Source organism: Xenopus laevis, chromosome 3S (genome assembly GCF_017654675.1).
Source record: "Xenopus laevis strain J_2021 chromosome 3S, Xenopus_laevis_v10.1, whole genome shotgun sequence".
Classification (NCBI taxonomy): Eukaryota; Metazoa; Chordata; class Amphibia; order Anura; family Pipidae; genus Xenopus; species Xenopus laevis.
In genome coordinates, this window is record NC_054376.1 from 69,959,954 (window position 1) to 69,984,732 (window position 24,779).

General features: G+C 37.8%; 2 protein-coding genes across 3 annotated transcripts in view; one reads left to right on the forward strand and one right to left on the reverse strand.

The window, feature by feature from the left end:
• elapor2.S (endosome-lysosome associated apoptosis and autophagy regulator family member 2 S homeolog) overlaps positions 1-19,397 on the forward strand; it is a 77,367-nt gene extending 57,970 nt beyond the window's left edge. The window contains exon 22 of the mRNA XM_041588469.1: positions 19,282-19,397. Within this exon, the coding sequence (XP_041444403.1) occupies positions 19,282-19,320 (39 nt within the window). The 3' untranslated portion in view covers positions 19,321-19,397. The remainder of the gene's footprint in view (positions 1-19,281) is intronic.
• Positions 6,802-24,779, reverse strand: part of grm3.S (glutamate receptor, metabotropic 3 S homeolog) — a 108,299-nt gene continuing 90,321 nt past the window's right edge. For both annotated transcript variants that reach the window (XM_018255744.2, XM_018255743.2), the window contains exons 4-6: positions 19,049-20,115; positions 17,255-17,429; positions 6,802-7,523 (exon numbers count right to left, since the gene is read on the reverse strand). In XM_018255744.2, coding sequence (XP_018111233.1) covers positions 7,447-7,523; positions 17,255-17,429; positions 19,049-20,115 — 1,319 coding nt within the window. In that variant the 3' untranslated portion in view covers positions 6,802-7,446. The remainder of the gene's footprint in view (positions 7,524-17,254; positions 17,430-19,048; positions 20,116-24,779) is intronic.

Below are 24,779 nucleotides of genomic sequence, written 5' to 3' on the forward strand. Positions count from 1 at the left end.
AAGATGTCAGTTTCCTTCTCAACCAAAGTCACAAAATACAAGAAGTAATTGGAACTTTTGGGATAAATGATGCAAAATCAGTAAATCTCCCAAAGAAACAAATGACTTGATAGAAATTAAGGTAATTTACTACCAACCAACATTCAATACAGAAAAGCTTTCGGAAAACTGTTTTAAATTGCTACAGTTGCAAGACCTGACCACTACAGCAGTGGAATTCTTATGCAGAAAGGTATCTAAGCCAAGTCAGATGAAATCTATAAAAAGGGTCATACGTTACCCAAAGGCAACAATACATTTCAAGTTAAAGTTTCCAGCAACGGATAAATGTAACCTGATTGGATATGTGGATGCTGACTGGGCTGGAGACTCAAGTGATAAGTGAAGAAAATCTACTAGTAGCCACTTGTTTCTACTCTCTGGTGGACCCATTAGCTGGACCAGTAGAAAACAGTCAAATGTAACACTGTCTTCAACAGAAGAAGAGTATGTTGCAGCAGCACAGGCAAGTCTGGAGCTCATTTGGCTAAGATTTTTGCTAGCGTTCATTTCTCTCTTGCGCTTAGGTTAATTTGAATAGGGCATGTACCTAAAAGTCATATGGACTTCTTTAATTGTAATTTTGGTGCAAATGCTTGAAGTGGCCACTTTTTCAAACACATGTCCAAGTGGGCAATTTTTCAAACAAATGTCCAATGTGCCATAATAAAGACAGAAAAGATCCTCTAATGCCCTAGACATGAGCCCACCCTTAAACAAATGTGGCATGCCCCTCAAATTAATTTTAAAAAATTGTTCACACATAAATATTTAATAGTTTGGCCTTTTGAAGGCAATCTCGCTTTAAAAAAAGAAAGGTCGCCAGTGTTTTTTACAACTTGAATGCATTTCCGGCATACAGGATATGATGTCACTGACATAAGATTGAGGAAGATGTAGCTTTGTTTGATCAAGTCGCCTGGTCTGAGGTGGAGAAGTAAATTCTGGTGAAAGATGTAACGTTCAGCGAGAAGTCGACTGGCGATAGAGTGTGAACGAATGCTATCGAAGGCCTTGTTCACTAGCCAATTGTCCTTTAAGCCTGTTAGTGAATTGGCGATGCCCCTGCGGATGGGATTTCTGGCAAATTGATGCCAGCGTCGGCCACTTCGCCATTTAGTGAATCTGCCCCTCTGTGTGCTATACTGAAATGGTCACAAGGTGGCGATGTGAATATTGTTAATGTGTGTTTTCATTGATATGTGCTGTTGTATTACTGCACTTCGATATTTCTGTTTCCATTTCCTTACACCATATTGTTCTTGATTTTCCACAATGTTAAATACAGGGACTAATCCGATTGCCATCTTGGAGTCAGGAAGGAATTTTTTACCCCTCTGAGGAAAATTGGAGAGGCTTCAAATTGGGTTTTTTACCTTTCTTTGGATCAACTAGCAGTTAGGCAGGTTATACATATAATAAAAATGTTGAACTTGATGGACGTGTGTCTTTTTTCTACCTAACTTACTATCTAACTATGTAAATTTGCTTTGTGTAATCCCTGTATGATTCACTAGTAAATCTTCTCACAAGTGTGATCATCATAATGACCACCTCTGCCAACATTTAGGGGCACATTTACTTAGCTCGAGTGAAGGAATAGAATAAAAAATACTTCGAATTTCGAAGTATTTTTTTGGCTACTACGACCATCGAATTGGCTACTTCGACCTTCGACTACGACTTTGAATCGAACAATTCGAACTAAAAATCGTTTGACTATTCGACCATTCGACCATTCGATAGTCGAAGTACTGTCTCTTTAAAGAAAACTTCGACCCCCTACTTCGCCACCTAAAACCTACCGAGCATCAATGTTAGCCTATGGGGAAGGTCCCCATAGGCTTTCTAGTCAATTTGGGATCGAAGGAAAATCGTTCGATCAATGGATTAAAATCCTTTGAATCGTTCGATCGAACGATTTTTGTTCGATCGCAGGAAATGCTGTAAATCCTTCAACTTCGATATTCGAAGTCGAAGGATTTTACTTCGACGGTCGAATATCGAGGGTTAATTAACCCTCGATATTTGACCCATAGTAAATGTGCCCCACAATGTATTTGGGGCTAAAGTTCCTTCTGTCTCTCACTGCATTTAATATATGTAGGGGTAAATATCCCCAATATATTTTGATTGCTGAATGAAAAACACAATACTGGTGGCAATCTGGCTTAATTCCTGAAAAAGGGAAAGAAGGCATCTTCCGACAAATAAACTGGATCACAGCATGTAATATATTTTACATGTGCCAAATGTTAGTTGGGGTAAGTATTTCCAGGAGCATTGTCATCCCCAGTAGTGCAGATTTATTGCTTGTAACAAATCTCCTGGTCTGCCACAATTTTAAATCCCAGTTAATATAAAAGAAAACATTGGCTCAAAAATATTATAGAATTATTATAGAGTCTATAAACATGTGCTAAGCAAGAGGTAATTCTTACTAATCTTTATAAAAGCTTTGCCTATTAACCTTAGCAATGGAACCATTTCATTTCTGCTTTCTCTAGGGATCAATAGGCCTATCTGCATTCTATACAGCTTTCTTCTATTCCTTAGACAAATTGTAACAGAATAAAGAATAAAAAGCCTTTCTGCAATCCTTAAATTGATTCCAAAATGTTGATATTATTACATTTTTAGTTCGCAGAAAGTGCACTTCTAAATCTGATTATTTCTTTGTTTAGATCCCGATTATAACTGTACTGTAATTAATTATGGAATATTTATAAATTCATTTATATACTCAGGGAGTACTCTTTTCGCACATATCTTCAATGTTTTGTTCAATTTTATAATAAAAATGATCTTTGGTTGAAATTGGCTTTTAAACATTTGAAAGGAAGACAATGGACCTGTGTTAGCGAGAGCACGACACATACATTTAGGGGCCGATTCATGAAGCTCGAGTGAAGGATTCGAATTGAAAAAACTTCGAATTTCGAAGTGTTTTTTGGGCTACTTCGACCATCGAATGGGCTACTTCGACCTTCGACTACGACTTCGACTACGAATCGAACGATTCGAACTAAAAATCGTTCGACTATTCGACCATTCGATAATCGAAGTACTGTCTCTTTAAAAAAAAACTTCGACCCCCTACTTCGGCAGCTAAAAGCTACCGAAGTCAATGTTAGCCTATGGGGAAGGTCCCCATAGGCTTGCCTATGTTTTTTTGATCGAAGGATATTCCTTCGATCGTTGGATTAAAATCCTTCGATCGTAGGATTTGCGCTAAATCCTTCGACTTCGATATTCGAAGTCGAAGGATTTTAGTTCCTAGTCGAATATCGAGGGTTAATTAACCCTCGATATTCGAACCTTCATACATCTGCCCCTTACTGTTTGTTGTACTGTGCTATATTTACAACACTCATCTTAAATAACTCATATAGTGCTTGCCTTTTCTGCATGTTCTTCCTTAAAAGAATACTTCATCCACTGTGGTGAGTCTTTATGACAATTAGTGGATAGTCTCTATAATTTTGACATTACTGAATGTAGCGCAAAAAAAAAAAAAATGACCTAAAGGCTATATATATATATATATATATATATATATATATATATATATATATATTTTTTTTTTTTTTTTTTCATATAACTTATCATAAGGCAAGCAATTTAACCAGGCAAAGAGAAATGGATAGGCTGTTATTCCAGAAAACTGCAACAGGTAACCAATTAGGTAATTACTTAGTGTATTTGTGGCTCATCGTGTGGTCCTGTGAATTTAATTGTTTGCTTCTGTAATTATGTTGAGCTGCTGATTTATTTTAAAATAAAATGTAATATTAGGAAGAATATGCATAACATCAGACTTTATTCAAACATAAAAATATTTATTGGAAGATTGAATTAACATTCTGGACCATGAAAAGCAGTGCTGCTTCTGTATAACTCATAGCTCCTGTACCAACATGTTTTATCAGAAAATGTTCTATATAACCCCCTGATGCCTAGTACAGAATACTTTATGAAAGCACTCCAGTGGAATTACAATCCAGCACCAAAGCTGATCCTTTAGTACAGAAGTCACAGACACCTATTGCTTTCAGTACTTTGTCATGAAGCGTTTGGAAGATAACATGACTACAAATGGAAATGAAATATTGTTGAATATTGTTAAAAGCACTTGTCCCTCCAGCACATGAAAGTAGACAGCCTGACACATACACAACTTCCATTCTGTAGAATTTCTGTGAGTACTGCTTTCAGAGCCTTGAAAAGAGATTACTCAACTCAGAGAAAAAGCAGAGAAGATCTGTTTTAAGTGGTTTGATCTTTAAATGCAGGTCGTGTGCTTTACTTAACACAACTCATGAAATTTGTTTAGTATTAGCTTGTGCTTGCTAATTGTTGAGTAAAGAAAACAACCAAAAAGAGTTAGCTTGTGCTGTATTTTATAGATGTTGTTATGTTCTGTTCATTTAATAGTCTTGAGACTAAAGCCCTGTGTATCATGGACTAAGGCTGCAACACATCTGTCTTCCCCCCCCAGCCCTTGTATTTATAATCCCTCCTACCCTGACCTATTGTGAGTTAAATACAAGAGGTCCTCTGCACTCAACCCATTATAAATATATTTACGACATTGAGACATTTTGTGCCTTAAGCTACTAAAAAATGCCTTACCCTTTAAATAAAACAGGGATTTTTTGTCCAAATATTGCAATATATTTAAGATGGCCAATTTACGTATATGTATTTTATGGTTATAAAAATTACTGGTGAGCACAACTTTACCTTGTTTGCTATTGTGAGTTAAAACATAAATACTGTACAGATAATACTGCTGTATGGTAACAATTATAGCACTATAAAATCAGTGGGGGACATTTATCAACACTGGGCAAATTTGCCCATGGGCAGTAACCCATGGCGACCAATCAGATTGCTGCATTCATTGTTCTACTTGCAGCTGGCGTTAAAAAGCTATTTGCCCAGTGTTGATAAATGAGCCCCACTGTGTCTTTTTATTGTAAGTTGGAACATTTTCATTCATTTTTAAATTAACAAAGCCATCTGTATGAACAAAAACTATAAAAAAAGAAGGTATGTATACAAAAAAAGTCAATACACAGTACCATTTTAGGCAAATGGAAAAGGGATTGCTAATTTTAAATCAGAAACTGCAACCTTATTTCTCACGGTAGAGTATGCTGGAGGTTTTCTTTCAACTGCCATCCTGTTTAGCTTTGTATATAATTCTACAGACTTTTGATGCCATGAAATCAGATTTTTTGTCAATTTAAATTTGGGATTCTAAATTCTGCAGGACTACAACTTCCAGCATTCTTAAATATCTTATTAAAAGACAAGGCAGGTTTTCATTATTCAATCCCCCCTTGGACGTTGATACTTTTGGTAATAGTCCCCCTTAACAGGTGGCAGAAACCACTGCTGTATCAGCATAGTTCAGCCATATATACTACAGCAATAAATCTTCACCCACAAATCCTCCCCAGAATTTGGAAACCACTGTTGAATGGTAGGAGTTGAAAGCAGGCCATTAAATGTAAGGCAATTGCTAACCCAATTAGCTAATCGTACTATGGTTAATACACAGTTTCGTTTTACTGAATAATAGCATCTGACTTATGCCCTAAGTCTTATGCCATAGCCTTAAAGTGCTTAAAGGGTAAAAGCCATTACTTTAATTGTGATTCTACACTATAGAACAACATGCCCAGGGCCAAAATCTTCACTGTGCAAATGATTCTGCCCTGCAATGAGCCCCATTGTGAGAAGAGTTGGGTAACATTTATTGCAAGAACAACATCTTGTTTTTTGCAGACCACTATGGAAATAAAAGGAATATCTTTAAGAATATCCTTCTAGAAGAGCTAACGTGTCTATAAACAAGTCTGTAGAACTAACATTGTAATTGTGTTGTATTTCTGATTTGTGTGAAATGGGATACCAGCTTCTAATCTATATTACAAGTGAGTGTGCAAGACTTTTGCTATGTGTGCTTAGTATAGTTGCTTTCTAGTTGGTATTTTACTAGCTAAAGTGATCATTTACACCACTGTTTGGATAGGGAAGTACTGTAACAATGATTCAATGGCATGGTATATTTATATGTACAATGTACCAACCAAGTGACAGTGATCTGTATGATTCTTTGATCATAGAGCTTCGAAAATGACAGAGCATAATTTTAATGTATCAAACCAGTGTCTGTAAACTAGAATATACCGTATATACTCGAGTATAAGCCATCCCGAGTATAAGCCGAGGTACCTAATTTAACCTCCAAAAACTGGGAAAGCTTATTGACTCGAGTATAAGCCTAGGGTAAGAAATGAAGCCGCTTCTGGTAAGTTTCAATCAAAAAATTGAGGGTTTCTGCTCCCATTGGAGGTGCCGGCGTCTCGTTTTTGGATGCCGGCGACCATTCTTGGACGCCGGCGAATATTCTTGGAGACTATTCTTGGACGCCGGCGACTATTCTTGGACGCCGGCGACTGTTCTTGGGCGCCGGCGACCATTTTTGCGCTTGACCCGAGTATAAGCCGAGGTAGAGTTTTTCAGCATATTTTGGTGGCTGAAAAACTCGGCTTATACCCGAGTATATACGGTAATTGTTAAAGCAGCACAGTGTTTGTAAATAACATAGACTAGCCATCAAGGGAGCAATAGGTTCTATTTGAACTCTTATTTTGTACTGGTGGGTATATCCATCTCTGCTGGATATCCAGTTCTTTAAACGTTAAGTTAATAGTTTGGCTGCTAGTGCTTGCAATGATACAGCCATAGTCATACATTCATGTTTCTTTGTTATTTGTCCATTACATCTCCATTCAGTGCAACAAAGTATTTTATCGTTATTGAGAAAAACATGCTTAAAACCCTCAAAAAGGTTTTTTTTTTTTAAATCACCGGAAGCTACATTAATACTTCTGTTGTGCAAAAACATCCAGTTACCTTTACATATTGGGTAACAGCAAGTAACTGTAATGCATTCTAAAACTGGTTACAACAATAACCTAATTTACAAAAAAGTAAAAGACTTTTAATACTGAAATGGCAGATGTTGGTTATTTTATTACTGTTAAGTGGACACTGCAGACGGTGTTCAGCAGGAAACCTCTTGCACTCCATCAGTTATAGAACTACAAATTCCAGCATCCCACACTGTATTTAATTGGGGGTGTTGCCCTGTAGTTTTACAACTCCTAGAGCTCTAGAAATTTGCAGTTTCTGATGGAGAATGTACCCTATTTACATGTCGTCTAAATGTGTCAACAGCTGTGGTCATTGTACCAGTCTAAAAAGCTCTAGAACATTAAGCTATACAGTTCTCAAAAATATTTTTTGTTTTTCTAAAAAAAGTTACAGAACTGCACAACAAGTGCATAAAATCTAACAGTCTAAAAAGCTTCAAGACATAGATTCTGATCACATTTATAAGGATGATGTGGTGGAGTCAAGAACTTCTCCTCCGTTGCAAATGGTTGGCGTGTAATGTGCACTTGCAGAGGCTGAAAAAAAAAACAACATTACATTAATCGTAAGCAAATACTTCATAAGCAATTACTAATAAAGAAAAAAAGCATGTACATTCTCTTTTTATTTATTTTGTTCTTGCATGATGCAAAGCATTAAATTGCATGATGTGTTAAACCTCATGAATCATTATCGGGCAGATTTATTATGTGGTGTAAAAAAACGCAGGATTATTTACCAGGTATCACCATGTTAATAAAAATAAATAAAAAAGGCGTAAAAAGCGCATCATATTTTTGACACGCTGGAACTTACTTTCAAAGGTCTGAAGCAATGTAAAATGATTGCAGCGAATCTGGCGTTTGCATGATGTATAATAAAATACACCTTGATAAACTCACCATTTATTTTACACAGCTTTTTACAATGTAAAATTTCATTTTACACAGCATAATAAATAGGCCCCTAAGTCTACTCTGTTAGTGAAGTGTTTTAATGTCTATGGTAACAGCTGCCCTACTATGTACTAGGGATGTAGCGAACGGCGGAAAAAATGTTCGCGAACATATTCGCGAACTTGCGTCCAAAAATGCGAACGGTTCGCGAACGTCGCGAACCCCATAGACTTCAATGGGAAGGCGAATTTTAAAAGCTAGAAAAGACATTTCTGGCCAGAAAAATGATTTTAAAGTTGTTTAAAGGGTGCAACGACCTGGACAGTGGCATGCCAGAGGGGGATCAAGGGCAAAAATGTATCTGAAAAATACATTGTTGACACAGCGCTGCGTTTTGTGCTGTAAAGGGCAGAAATCACACTACGTCACTCAGGTGATGTTTCTGGACACGGAATGTGAAAAAGCTCACACAGCTAGGTGGCACTTGGTTAAAGACTGGGCAAACAATGCCTGCAAGGGCAACGTATACAGTAGTGGATACGGAATATATTATTGCTGCTGTAAAAACATCACTCAGGTGATGTTTACGGACACGGAATTATTATTGTTATTTAGACAGAATGTGAAAAAGCTCACACAGCTAGGTGGCACTTGCATACCTCCCAACTGTCCCTCTTTTGACCATTCAACCCCATGTCCCTCTTTTGTACTGGAAAGTCCCTCTTTTCTCTGCACTGAACAGCCAGAAAAAAACCAGTTTCTAACTTAATTGGCTTTTGGCAGAGAGCTCAGAACAGCTAACAGGTGCAAATAAGATACTTTGTAACAATTTTGACTCTGGTTGGTGCTGGTAGTGGTGAACTACTAGGAGGAGCAGCACACCAGTCCCTCTTTTCTCTGAACTGAACAGCCAGAAAAAAAACAGTTTCTAACTTAATTAGCTTTTGGCAGAGAGCTCAGAACAGCTAACAGGTGCAAATAAGATACTTTGTAACAATTTTGACTCTGGTTGGTGCTGGTAGTGGTGAACTACTAGGAGGAGCAGCACACCAGTCCCACTCCCCAACACAGCTAGACTAATAGCACTGGGCTCTTATAGTAGCAAAGTAAAAAAACAAAAAATAAAATAAAAGCAGTCCTTACAAGGACTATTGGGTTATTACAGCAGTCAGCAGATGAGATCAGAAGCAGTGCCCACAGCAGCTACATACAGAGCACTGCAGTAGAAGGTAGATTACTAGTCAGCAAAGCTAACTAACCTAAACTCACTGTCCCTCAAATCCCTGCAGAGTTCTGTCCCTACAATACAGAGCAGTATCAAGTAGATTACTAGCCAGCAAAGTTACTATCAACTGTCCCTCAAATCACTAAACAGCTCTCTCCCTACACTAGCTCTTCCAAGCACACACAGGCAGAATGAAAAAACGCTGCAGGGCTTCAGTTTATATATGGAAGGGGAGTGGTCCAGGGGGTGTGGGGGTGGTCCAGGAGGGAGAGCTTCCTGATTGGCTGCCATGTATCTGCTGGTCTGGGGTGAGAGGGCAAAAATAAGCGCCAGCTAAGGCGAACCCAAATTGGCGAACGTCGCGCGACGTTCGCGAACATTCGGCGGACGCGAACAGTCCGCGACATCCCTACTATGTACATATTCTATAGGATATCCAGAAACTTCCTCCCCAACTCCACACTGGACCATTCCAATTTCTCACTTGCAGTGGAAAAGAAGTCTTATAAAGTGACATTCTTCCAAAAACTTCCCCACCCTATTTAATAGTATCTTTTATAATTGGAAGGGGTGTTTCCAATTACTGTAAATTGTACAGAGAGCAGCCCGAGCAGAAATCAATACCTTAAAGTAAAAATATTTTAAACTAGCAGTTTACTTTTTAAGTGGTCCTTGTTACAGACATTGCTAGGGTTTCATCAGGTTTTGTCTGGCAGTGAATACCGTTTATTCTATACCTCTGCTATAGTGAGAAGAAGTGGCACCATTAGACAAATGTCTGATCCTCTGAATTGAACAACAATCTACAGTGTTGGTATACCAATACTTCTATACCTACATCTTATATCTAATATCTGTAGCACTTTAATGGGAACGATGGCAAAAATTTAAATTTAATATAACCTTCATCTCCCTGAAATAAGAAACTTTCTAAATATATAAATTACAAATGTTGTACTGTTTCTGAAATATTCAAGTTAATCTTCACTCTCCCTCTCCCAGCAATCTGTCTCTTCATTCTTTAATTATACAAGGGTTGGAATCAGATTTTGATTGACAATTAGGTATAATACATCCTCTGGGGGGGGTTGCTCCATTTGCCTAGGATGTATTAGAGTGCACTTTTTCAAAATCAACTCTGGCACAAATCCTGCATGTAGAGAGACAGTATTTTGTCAGTTAGTGATTTGGTTATATTTTGTTTGTGCTGGAGGCTATTTGAGTTAGCTTTAACTGCCAGGAGAGGGAGCCCACCCTAAAAGATGCATTAGACAAGTCAATTAAAATTTAACTCACTTTCTGCATGATGAGAGAAATGGTACAGAATTTTTAATTGATTATATTTAGAAATATTCTCATTTCCATGAGATGAACATATTGGTATTCATTTTCGCCATAGTTCCCATTAAAGGGGTGAAAGCTGTATAAACAGCATCAATGTTTTCTTATAGTTGGCCTACTGACTGACAAAATGATCTTATGCTATATTCAGTAAATATATATATATATATATATATATATATATATATATATATATATATATATATATATATATATAAACTAACGCAGCTGCTGCACTCTCAGGATTTGAAAAATATACAGGGCCTTTCCTCAGGAGCATGTTCATAAGTATCAAACGGAGCTGTATTGAAACTAGAATATGAGTATGAATTGAGTATTCTGCATGTTTTTTTTTCAAATCCTGAGAGTGCATCAGCTTTGTTCATTTTTATATGTTTTGTTTCTGTGGCAACCAGGTATAGATGTAGTATATATATTATAGTGTGAAAGCAGCTTTAGAGCTGGGGACATAGAATTAAACATTTTTAATACATATAATGAAAAATGGTCCACACTCCAAATGTCCGTATTTCTCAAAGTACTTTATTCCATAAATGACATAAAGGGAAATACTGATATATATATATATATATATATATATATATATATATATATATATATATATATATATATAATTTTCCAACTTTTGTGTTGCACAATCCATCCGTAGATTAATTAATTATTCTTATATAGCTTTCTTCAATGGTGCCCAGACCCAACTGCGGAAGAGTCACTCCGCCAAACAGCATACAATTGGTCCAACAGGGTCGCACACATCAATAGTTAAAACTTAGCATTTATTGAAAACGCTTAAAATCATTCCAGCATGGATATAGGCATATGTACTTATCTGTACAGAGTGAGCATCAATCGGCAACGTTTCGGGGGCATCCAGTCCCCTTTCTCAAGCCTCTCCCCTCTGTGTAATCTTGAAAAGAATTTTAAACAGAATTGCGTCCATGTCGACGCGCTTTACAGCGTATGGGCGGAAATGACGCACAGTCCCCTTGGTTACACGCGGCATTCGGTCGCGCGCATTCAAAGGAAGTGGCGTCAAATTACGTACACCCAAAGAGAGCAGCGTCAAATTGCGCGCTCATAAGAAAAGGGATAGCAAGTAGCGCATTCTCAAAAAGAAGCAACATACATCAGGCCCCTAAGAGTTCTCATAGCAACCATGGAAAATTTGCATATAGTTAAAATGTACCCAAATATGAAAAAACTTATGTTCTGCAAGTGGATATAAATAGTTAGCATAAAGATTAACACATAACATCATGTATATCTGCATGTATATCAAACTTTGGATATTTGTGAATACTTTGCATATTGGTGATTTTCACAGAAATAGATGCAAATCAAAGTCTCGATTGAGTCCCTTTGGAGAAAGGGTCCTCAACCTATAGATCCATTGAACCTCAGTTCTTTTCAATATTAAATTGCGATCACCACCACGTTTTGGAGGAGGTATATGCTGAATCACTCTGTATCTGAGATCATCTGCAGTATGTCCAACTTCAACACAGTGTCTCGAAACAGGCAAAGACTTATTTTTAGTGTTAATGGTTGACCTATGCTGGGAGAACCTATCCCTGACCTTCTGGGTGGTTTCCCCAACATAGATCAAACCACATGGGCAAACAAGCATATACACAACAAAGTTCGTATCACATGTATTAAACCCCTTGATCTTATAAGTACGATTGTTATCTGAATCTCCAAACTCCGGACCCACTAATACATATTTACATTGTGTGCAGCCCTTACATTTAAACATACCCTCTCTTCTAGGGCCAAGGAATGTTTCTCTCCTGGGGGTAGAGCGAACATCTGCTTTTACCATCCTGTTACCTATAGTTGTATTCCGTCGATAGGACATTAGTGGCATTTGTTGAAATTCTCTGACAGAGGGATAGGCCTCCCTCAGAAGATGCCAGTGTTTATTCAGGATCCTGTTACAATTATTGCTACATTCATTATACTGTGAAACAAAAGTAACTCTTTTCTGGTTAATCTGACTATCCTCTCGCTGTCTCGTAGAGCCTAAGTTTCTAGACTGAAAATCACCAATATGCAAAGTATTCACAAATATCCAAAGTTTGATATACATGCAGATATACATGATGTTATGTGTTAATCTTTATGCTAACTATTTATATCCACTTGCAGAACATAAGTTTTTTCATATTTGGGTACATTTTAACTATATGCAAATTTTCCATGGTTGCTATGAGAACTCTTAGGGGCCTGATGTATGTTGCTTCTTTTTGAGAATGCGCTACTTGCTATCCCTTTTCTTATGAGCGCGCAATTTGACGCTGCTCTCTTTGGGTGTACGTAATTTGACGCCACTTCCCTTGAATGCGCGCGACCGAATGCCGCGTGTAACCAAGGGGACTGTGCGTCATTTCCGCCCATACGCTGTAAAGCGCGTCGACATGGACGCAATTCTGTTTAAAATTCTTTTCAAGATTACACAGAGGGGAGAGGCTTGAGAAAGGGGACTGGATGCCCCCGAAACGTTGCCGATTGATGCTCACTCTGTACAGATAAGTACATATGCCTATATCCATGCTGGAATGATTTTAAGCGTTTTCAATAAATGCTAAGTTTTAACTATTGATGTGTGCGACCCTGTTGGACCAATTGTATGCTGTTTGGCGGAGTGACTCTTCCGCAGTTGGGTCTGGGCACCATTGAAGAAAGCTATATAAGAATAATTAATTAATCTACGGATGGATTGTGCAACACAAAAGTTGGAAAATTGTATTTGAAGAGTCGTGTTCTGCACATCCACAAAATGGAGGCTGCTGAAAGCATGTATGGCGTTTTTTCATATAGTGAAAATGATTTGTCCAGGATATCGGGCATTTTTGGTGGATCAAGAGAGTTTCTTGCTGCACCTTCAGTTATAGGATGCAAACGCAAATATGAAGCATGTAACAGGAAACAAATTGAACTGCAATTACATGGCTTGACACTAACTGAGTATCTACATGTGCAACGCATACCAAGAGGTTTACGAGTGAATCTACAACCTACACTCTTTGCTCGCAATGATGAATTCAAAATGAAGTTTGCTGGCATTTTGAATAAATGCTCACGTGATATAATGGCGTTGAATATAGAATTCATCGAACGAGAGCTGAAAGAGATTGAAGTTGAGTTATCAACTATGCATAATACTATGAGTACTGTGATGTCATCGGATGATTTACAGCAGTTTCAACTGAAACTTGATGATTTAATGCAACAGTACAGAAATGATGTTATCACTCGGAAAAAACAGAAATTCGACAGAGACACCGCTGACTACGAACGAGGCATGGTGTATAATTGGTCACAGATGATACGTGGAAGAGAGAGAAGTAGATCCGGTTCTTCATATAGATATGCACCACAACAGTTCGTGGATCGTCCGGCTCAAAAAGAGGGTTCTCCTTTTTTATCCACAGGTGGAAACGAACCAGACGAGGTAAACGAAAACAAAAGAGATACCAGACCCCGGAGGGAGCGGAAACAGCAACCGCGGCGGGATGTCCGCAACAAATAGTATTTAATCTTTCGTCTGTTGAACTAACACCGATCCAGGAGAAGGTGTTATCTTATGGTTTGAACTTTTGTCCCACGTCACAAGTGGATCCATTTCAATTACAGGTGGACTTATATAGGTTCTTTCGCACATTGAGACTAAAGGTGCATTTCTCGTGTCAACAAGAACAAAGGACTCATGATCCATTACCAGGTTTTGCTGTTGAGAAATATGGGCTCAAATCTAAAAGCAATTACGTACCACCTACCACATATCCAGCTGTTGAAACCTATATTCAAAAAGTGAAAAATGATATTGAAAGTGATTCCTTGACAAAAAATATCAGACATAGATTTAACATGAGTAAGGCTGAGATTGATACCTTGATGGAGCTTCAGGCTATGTCCAACATAACGATAAAGCCCTCCGATAAGGGGGGAGCTATCGTTGTGTTGGACACAGAGATGTATGTTAACGAGATATTACGCCAATTGTCAGATGATACAGTGTATATGGTTCTGAAGGGTGATCCGACAGAAAGTTTCAAAAGAGAATTTGATAAATTGTTGCGGGATGGTGTACAAAATTTAACTATTACTGAATCCTCCAGAAAATATATGACGATACAATTCCCTATTGTTCCTCTAATCTACGTACTACCCAAGATTCATAAGGACCCTATTAACCCGCCCGGTAGACCGATTGTGGCGGGTATAGGGTCCTTAACCAGCAAAGCTGCGGAAGTATTGGATAAAGTACTTACTCCTTTGATTAAACAGACGAAATCTTTTATCCGTGATACGGGTGATTTTCTTGAGAAGCTTTCTGGTATACAGTGTGCGGGTGAAGAGGTTAGACTTGCCACGTTAGACGTGGCAAGTTTATATACATCTATCCCCCACGATGAAGGTTTGAAATCAGTTAAATATCTATTACAAGGGAGTGTTCAATATTCTGAGCGTGAGATTGACTTTTTTATTGAATTGCTGAGATTCATATTAAACAGAAATTACTTTAGATTTCGGGACAAATATTATTTACAGACCCGGGGGACGGCCATGGGCTCCAAGGTCGCCCCGGCATATGCCAACTCATTCATGAGCTGGTTTGAGGAGGGACACGTCTATCGAAATGTGCTCTTCACCAGCCACTGTGTGGCTTGGTGGAGGTACATCGATGACGTGTTCCTTCTATGGCGGGGTGACCTGGAGTCTCTGTCCGCCTTCCTGGATGTACTTAATGGAGCCCATGTAAATATAAAGTTCACTATGACTGAAAATTTGCAAGAAATAGCATTCCTTGATGTTTTAGTCTCACGCTCAGATATTGGATTCAACACTCAGATTTATACAAAGCCGACTGATCGGAACCAGTTGCTAGACTATGACAGCCATCATCCCCCGGGGGTAAAGAAATCGATTCCAATTAGTCAGTTCTCTAGAATATACAGGATAACAAGTGATCCAAACACTCGCGAGAAAGATTTGGAAAATATGGAAAAAAAGTTTCTACAAAGAAGATATCCAAAGGAGGTGATAGAGAGAAATAAAGATAAAGTTCAGTCTAGAAACTTAGGCTCTACGAGACAGCGAGAGGATAGTCAGATTAACCAGAAAAGAGTTACTTTTGTTTCACAGTATAATGAATGTAGCAATAATTGTAACAGGATCCTGAATAAACACTGGCATCTTCTGAGGGAGGCCTATCCCTCTGTCAGAGAATTTCAACAAATGCCACTAATGTCCTATCGACGGAATACAACTATAGGTAACAGGATGGTAAAAGCAGATGTTCGCTCTACCCCCAGGAGAGAAACATTCCTTGGCCCTAGAAGAGAGGGTATGTTTAAATGTAAGGGCTGCACACAATGTAAATATGTATTAGTGGGTCCGGAGTTTGGAGATTCAGATAACAATCGTACTTATAAGATCAAGGGGTTTAATACATGTGATACGAACTTTGTTGTGTATATGCTTGTTTGCCCATGTGGTTTGATCTATGTTGGGGAAACCACCCAGAAGGTCAGGGATAGGTTCTCCCAGCATAGGTCAACCATTAACACTAAAAATAAGTCTTTGCCTGTTTCGAGACACTGTGTTGAAGTTGGACATACTGCAGATGATCTCAGATACAGAGTGATTCAGCATATACCTCCTCCAAAACGTGGTGGTGATCGCAATTTAATATTGAAAAGAACTGAGGTTCAATGGATCTATAGGTTGAGGACCCTTTCTCCAAAGGGACTCAATCGAGACTTTGATTTGCATCTATTTCTGTGAAAATCACCAATATGCAAAGTATTCACAAATATCCAAAGTTTGATATACATGCAGATATACATGATGTTATGTGTTAATCTTTATGCTAACTATTTATATCCACTTGCAGAACATAAGTTTTTTCATATTTGGGTACATTTTAACTATATGCAAATTTTCCATGGTTGCTATGAGAACTCTTAGGGGCCTGATGTATGTTGCTTCTTTTGAGAATGCGCTACTTGCTATCCCTTTTCTTATGAGCGCGCAATTTGACGCTGCTCTCTTTGGGTGTACGTAATTTGACGCCACTTCCCTTGAATGCGCGCGACCGAATGCCGCGTGTAACCAAGGGGACTGTGCGTCATTTCCGCCCATACGCTGTAAAGCGCGTCGACATGGACGCAATTCTGTTTAAAATTCTTTTCAAGATTACACAGAGGGGAGAGGCTTGAGAAAGGGGACTGGATGCCCCCGAAACGTTGCCGATTGATGCTCACTCTGTACAGATAAGTACATATGCCTATATCCATGCTGGAATGATTTTAAGCGTTTTCAATAAATGCTAAGTTTTAACTATTGATGTGTGCGACCCTGTTGGACCAATTATATATATATATATATATATATTCAGTTGCCAGAATAAATGTAGCACAATTTTATGGCTTATGCAGTGTATGTTATCACATTTCTTGTTGAAAAAGTCATACTTCAGTGAAAAAATGGTCACAGAAGCAAAGAAAAAAAATACCACAATGAGATTACAAATTGCAGTTCATAATTGTCTAATGAAAAACAGTTCATTGCAAAATTTTCGTTACAATAGCAGCATACAACCCCCATCAATGCATTTCATTTGTTTAAACTCAATTACATAAGAACTGTTATGCGCAAGAAAAAAAATTGTTCCATTGTTAATATTTTTCTGAAATCAGATTTTATTGCGATCCCCCAGTGTGGGTGAGCTGTATGATTATTTAGCATGTATATTTAAGCTAAATAAGAAGATACTTACACTGTGAGTATGTGGTTGCAGTACCACTAACACTGAACCTATTTAGATGCAGTCTGTGTGTAACAACATTTTTCTGTGGTTGAAACAGGATGATATGAACTTTTGGTGCAAACAAGCACCCGAGAACTACAAAACCACTCAGGCTTACTGAGATGCACATTGTTGTAGTTTGGACCTGAAATACAAAAAAAACATAAACTTTATTGATTTCTGTTCTGGAATATAAAATGTGATTATTTAAAAATGTGGGCTTCAACGAATACTTCAGGGCTCATTTACCAATACTATAGCATAACTGTCCATTAGGGCTCATACAAAGAGCACTTGCACAGCATCTGGTAAAAGGTGCAGAACACAGCTCACATCTGCACAAGGGGTTCCTGTACTTAACATCTACCTATGGCATGCATTAAGTACTGGGATTCCCTGCACTTTGCATCATCTCGTTGCCATCTTGCTGGTATTTTACTGACCTAGCCAGTAAAAATGTTGCTTGATGCCAATGTTATTAATAGGGAAAACCATAAAAATATTGGAAGGCCTGTATTTTTTTCCAGAAAAGTTGGCAACCCAACCCAGGAGCAAAGAAAAGAGTCATTCTGTATGCAGCATTGTAGATGTTTAGCAGTGCTACATACAGAGTAAGACTAAACTCTTGTTGAGCCCTTAGAAAGCTATTCAAAGAATGCAACCATTGCATCATAAATTGTTTGCACGGTGCAGTGACAGGGACACATGGGAGCAAATTCACTAACCTACGGAGTTGCGCTAGCGCAGGCTTCGCAACACTTCCCCGCACTTCGTCAGCCGAAGTTTCGCTAGAGCGCCGCTAATTCACTAAAATCCGAAGTTGCGCTCGGGGAGGAGAAAGGTAACGAAGTTGCGCTAGCATTAATTCGTCAAGGAAAGCGCAGTTACACTAGCGATGCCTGATTTGCATACGGCACCAAGTTAAAGTACAATGGACGTATACTGTATGTAGTAGCAAATACATTACACTACACAAGCCTGCGAACGCTTCATAAAATAAAATAGTGGTGTTATATTGCCTTACACATGTGGCCACTGTATAGTTTAGGTGCCATATGTTAGGAAATGTAGGGGGGAAGGAGGGTACCCCAAAAAAATGTACGATCTTTTTCAGCCTATCACCATTAAAAAAGGAAAAGACACCAGCGTTTTATGGGACTTAGAAAAAATTTTAACTTTTTTTGAAGCAATCCCTATCTACTCTATTGCACTTCACCTGGTCTGAGGTGGCGAAGGCAAGTCTGGCGCAAGAGGTAATGTTCAGTAAAATGCGCACGTTAGTGAATTACTGTAGTTACGTCCCTTCGTCATAGTGCAACTTCGTCTGGCGTAAGGGTGCGAAGTAGCGCTAGAGTAGGTACACTTTGCTAGCGAATTTACACCAGCACCCGTTAGTAAATCGGCGAAGTAACGGAATTATGTCACGCTGACGAATTTGCGCTAGCGTTAGGTGTTTCGCACTTTAGTGAATTTTCCCCATGGTGTTTATGCAACTAAAGAATGCCTTCAAGACAGAAGTTAAAAAAAAGCACCTGCTTAGAGACCACTGGGACCAACATTCAATGGGCTGGAGAGCAACACGTTGCTGGTGAGTCACAGGTTGAGGATCACTGTTTTAGGTGCTAAAATTATCATTTTTAATTACAACCTTTCTTCCTATGGGGAGTATGTATAGTTTTCTTATCCATAAACAACAGAACAAAGTTTGTGGTAGTAGCCATATTAGTCATTACAGCAAGAAAAAAAATTCAGTGTTGTACTTACTCTGTAGTCACTGGACGTGACATAAAATATAGGCAGGAAAGCAAGCCAAATAATGCAAGTTGTATACATTGTAAATCCAATGAACTTGGCTTCATTAAAATTTTCCGGACATTTTCTTGTTTTGAAGGCATATACAGTACATAATATCACCAGGACTACGTCATATGTCAATGAAATAAGCATACTTGAATCTTTGACATTGCATTTTAATACAACAGTTTCTCTTTTTTCAGGAAGTGTATGGCGTCTTGTGCCAGGGTATTCCAACATGAGCCACACAGATACAACAACAATCTGAACTGAGATGAGACTGAGACATATGACAACTTGTGATTTAGGACTGATGAATTTTGGTCTTTGGGCACTATCTTTTACACCACTGAATATCCTGGCAATACGATTTGTCTTGGTTAGCAGAGCAGAATAACAAACAACAAAAGATGTTCCAAGTCCCAAACGGCGAAGAGAACATATGACAGGAGAAGGTTTGGCTATGAAGAAAAATGTCATACAATAACACATAAAAACGCCAATCAGGAGAATATAGCAGAGTTCCCTCCCTGATGCCTTGACCAAAGGTGTGCTATTGTGCTTGATAAAGACTCCTCCAACCAGGCAAGTACATACAAATCCAAGGCATGCAATGGTCACTGGCCCTATTGCCCAGGCATCCTCCCACTTAATGTAATCTTCTGGCAGATCAAAGCAACTTGTTAGGTCTGCTGTAGGCCATCGCCCTTCCCCACAGTCGATGCATGTGAACTCATCAGCAAGGTATTCATATTTTTCACATGGGATACAAATCCAGCAGCAAACATCTCCTGGTTGCATATTCTTCATTTCATTTGGAGCACAGGGGTCACTGCACTGTGATGTTGGAACTGAACTTTTGGACCACTGTATTATGTCAACATCCAGCGACAAGGTTTCTGCCCACTGGCCAATTTTCGTGTAGGAATATTTCCCATTGTGATACTGAAAATTGAACACATTGTATAAGCCAATTCCATCTCCATATGCATCAAATTTCACAATGCTGTCTGTATTACTGGAGGGTATAAAAGGAGCTGCAAAAACAAATGAGAACAAATTATTATTATTATTATTATGTGATACTGTTTTTGATATTTATATATATTATTTATTATATTAATATTTATATATTAAATATCATAATCATTGTTTTAGAAGTAGTGTATTGTATACATATATACTTTCACTTGTTTGTTACATGCTAAATTGGCAGCTGTGCAGTAACTCATAGTACCCGTCAGTGAGTAATTTTGTTAATCCAGATGCAGGGAAAGCCATGGTCGCAGACATTTCATTGGTTGCCATGTGCTACTGCCCAGTTGCATATTTCCCCAGTGTTAGTAAATGTCTTGTGTGCACAAACAGCTTTATTCCATCTAAATACAAGAAAATACTGCTTCTATATCTAAGAAGTAATATACCGTATTATACATCATTGGAATGAAACACCGCTTATTGGTCTCTTTATTTAAACTAAGGACCTTGACTAATTTATATTTTAGCACAGGTTGCATGTTTGGTTGGATACTTTACTGAATTAACCAAATTTAGAGGTATTCCATGTAATTTGAAATCTATATCTTGCAAAATCTCATGGTCATGTATGAATGCACACTCTGATATATTGCTCAGTAAAAATAGTCTACTAAAAAAAGAAATAGTTTACTGAAGAATAATATCAGTAATTAGTACTGTATTTGCAATAGTTACTATAAAGTACAGTTCATTTCTTATTATTACAGATACAAAAAAAAGCAAAACAATCCGAAATAAGAATGCTTTATTCTAAATTAGCATTGCTGTATTTCAGAGCTTTCTGGATAACTGATTTCTGTATAATAGATCTCATACCTGTAATTAAAGGATTGGCTTAATCATCAAGCAGAATATAGCTAGAGATAGTCTTGTGTGGTTTTGAACTGGGCATCAACACTTTAAAACATTTAGTGATCTAAGTGATGCCATAAACTTGCCCTGGTGTCATAACTCCACCAACATCATTGTGCTCACCTTTGATGTTATCATGCTTGTTCCTACATCACTGCCCCACCCACAATGTTATCTGCCCCATCCCCCGTGCTTGGGTTTAGCCATCAGTAAAGGTGGCAACCCTAGTGGAAGTGATGTCATAAATTGTGCACATGAATGGCTTATAAATAGGCTTGTTCATTTTATTTGCAGTTTCTGTCCCTTAGATTCATACTTTTACCATAGGTTTTTATCTTTTTGTAAAAATTTCTATCCAAGTCAGCACCTTTTAGTAATCTTGACTTGGTTGATTCAGCCAAATTCCTGACTGTAAAAAATGTAACCCCTTATCTGTAAGTTCTCTTAGCAATTCTCTAAGTATCTAAATTAAAAAGATATGCAATAGTAATCCCTCTCTTCAGTTGTACAGATAATCCTCTATTATGCTTAGACCCACTATTCTTATAACTGGTGTTTTTAATTCTGTTATGTCCTGACAATAACCTAGTCCAGTGAATGAACTCACATATATCATTCATGACCAACAAGCTTGTGTTTATATCTGTTTATCCATGACTTTCTGCCCTGTTCTTGCTGTTTGTGTTGCAAATCAGAATGAAAAATAAAGATCCTGTTAGGGCATCACACATCTGTCCTCATCTGGTGTCAGCAATATGTTCAGGAACAAATATCCCATTTTCAGAAAAAAATGTAACTTGATTTGACACTTTATGGCCTGACCTGTCCACTCATATAACTGAACTGAGATGATTTCTGTCCAAAGGTTGTCAAGTCAAGAAGGCAAAACAAATAAATTGAAAATGTTCAGAAGAAAAATATGTTGTGTCTGGGCAGAATTTGATGGTAAAGTGCTGATAAAAAAACAGCACTAGTTGCTGATAACTCATAACCACAAATATTCAATTATTAAAGTCAAATTTGACAGTCATTACCAGAGAAATTATGTGTTTTAAAGCAGAAATAGTTTGCACAGTAAAATGTTTAATGCTCTGTTCTCCTACATAATGATAATAGTATCAACAGGACACTAAATCACTACAGCATCGTTCATGTATACTTTTGCCATCAATACCTTGAGCATCTAGAATTGTTATTGTGACAAAATTCACTACTGGTGCATACCATATACCCACCAGCGTACACCAATCCTTTCTAACACATATACATCATTACATTTTGGCATCTGTTTAATTGTAATGTTAAAATGTTTATTACGGAAATAGTATTGTATTATGACAAAACCTTTATAAAATACTTCACTAGCAGTCCTCAGACATGACACATTAGGATTTACTTACATTGACGCAGTTTACAAAATGCAATTTTTAGAACAATCAAAATATTTTTCCAAAAATTAGATGAAACTGCACGTGAGCTTCGCCATGTGCAAGACAGAATTTTACACTGATTAGCGTTGGTTCAATCAATTCCTGTGGTGGTTCCTTGGATGCTCCGCCTCTGGCATCCTATATATTATCCATAATTATGACGATGTTTTGGAAACACTCACAAAAGCAGATTAACTGCAATTAAGCCTTTATTCCATTGCCACACAACATTTTTCGGGCACATTGGCCCTTCTTAAGTGTGTTGAAAAAGGGCCAATGTGCCCGAAACATGTTGTGTGGCAATGGAATAAAGGCTTAATTGCAGTTAATCTGCTTTTGTGAGTGTTTCCAAAACATCGTCATAATTTGAAGCTTCGCCATGTGAGTGACATCTGAGCAAGATTCGTTAGGTCGGTGCAGGGAGTGAAGGAAGTTGCGGCAGCTCCATGGTTCCCTTCACGTCCTGCATCAATAGGCAAAATGCACTTGCACCTATAAAATCTTGTGCAGATGTCACTTGTTTGGCAAACACTGGAAATGATGGCAGGCAACTGTGTCCAATTTGAGATGAAATGCACATGCAGTTACATCTGTTTGGCGAATCAGATGGCAAAGGTTCCCCTGTCTCAATAAGTGCAGCAAAACTCAATTCAGAACAGAAGGCAGGAAGGACTGAATGAGAACAACTACAAAGAAGTGTGAAGAGTGCATTTTGATGCAAGTTTAGATTTAGCTCACTGCCGGAAAATGAAATTTCAGAAATGCATTTGCGAACATACTGTAAATGATCTTTATTATTTTTTATTCGGTCTGGCAAATTCATACCACAAGAAAATCTCTGTGCTGCTAGATACATCCTATAAATATATTAGCATTTGAATGTAGTAAAAGAATATGGTTGAGATTTAGACCTATTTTGTATCTTCTCTTTTACAACAGAATGTCACAGTAAGGGGCATATTTATCAAGGGTCAAATTGAAAAAAAAAAAAGACCAACCGAAATAAAGTCGAAGTTTTTTTTTTGGTCAAATAGGTCCATTTTCGATCAAATAGGTCCGTACGTTTTGTAAAGATACATTGGAATCTTTATAGCTTCCACAAAATAATTTTTCATTTTGTTTATTTTACTTAGGAACAGGCAACAGGTTCAAACTTTTTGTATTGCTACTTGAAGTGTTTATTAAGTGCTAGTGGTGGGTTTTTCCTACACAGTAGTATTCATAACAAACTGTCATCCACTCTTTCCACTGAATATATATGGTGTGCATTTATTTTAGCTTTAGCGATATAAACCTCCATTCCCTTGCTACGTATTACACCTGAAGCTGTGATCCTCTTCCAGTCGGTGAGGCGATGCTGTCTTGTGAACTCAGTCAATTCAAAATGAGAACAATTTGCACCTAAAAGTGACATAATTCTCAATTCTTAATCCCTCTGTGGTCATGAGAGAGCATTTCAGGTAGGTCAGTATTATTTTAATGTCAGTATTATTTTAATTAGTCAAATAATAAAATGACTAATTTTTAGCAAGCACCAATGGGTGCCATCTTTTCCAAGTCTTAAAAAGGCCTTCTATTACCTTCAACAAGGCATTAAAAATTGTTTGGTCAAAGGGTGTGCCTTAATCCAGTTGGAACATAGCAAGTGACCTTTCCACATTTGATAATAAATGTTAATCTGTAGAATAGCATCTACATAAGCAAAGGGATATAGAAAGGGGAAAACAGGTGCATGTTAAGAAAAGGTGGGCTTCAGTTGAACTTTACATGGTTTTACATACTTTATAGTGTCTTCCAAAAAAGCATGAAAGCTCATCTGTCAGTGGTGGGGGTTCAAATCCAGTTAGGTGTAGCTAAGGTTTAGGTGGAGAAGTAAGTAGCAATTTGAGAGCTAAGAATGTATAGGTTAGGCTGTCTTGTGTGTTATTCATATCTGCCAATCTCTGAAGTAGTTGGCATAGTGTGTCATAGTTTTTCAATATGTAAATATTGCAATAGCAGCACTTGCCCTTCTTTATCCAGCATTTTTATTATCTTGGTTAGGTAACATCAATTTAAGTGAGGATGAGTGAGCTGTTTTAGTCCTTAGCAGTCAAAATGTTAACCAACAAAACAATGTTCTTTATACTGGATGGAAATCTTTTAGATATAATGAAGACAAAGGCATCTTTATTTTGCTTTTAGGGCAGCTTGACCCTTTCTCTGTCACACCCATAAATCTTATGTTTTTTTGTTAGCTCAAACAAGCACATGCTTTCATATAGGTTTATGTGTTATGAATGGTGCCTGAGGCATAGGGAAATTAAGTGATGTGCAGAAGGTCATAAGGTTGTGACACTGAGTCCAAAAAAGGATGCACAGATATAGAGTGCAGTGTATTA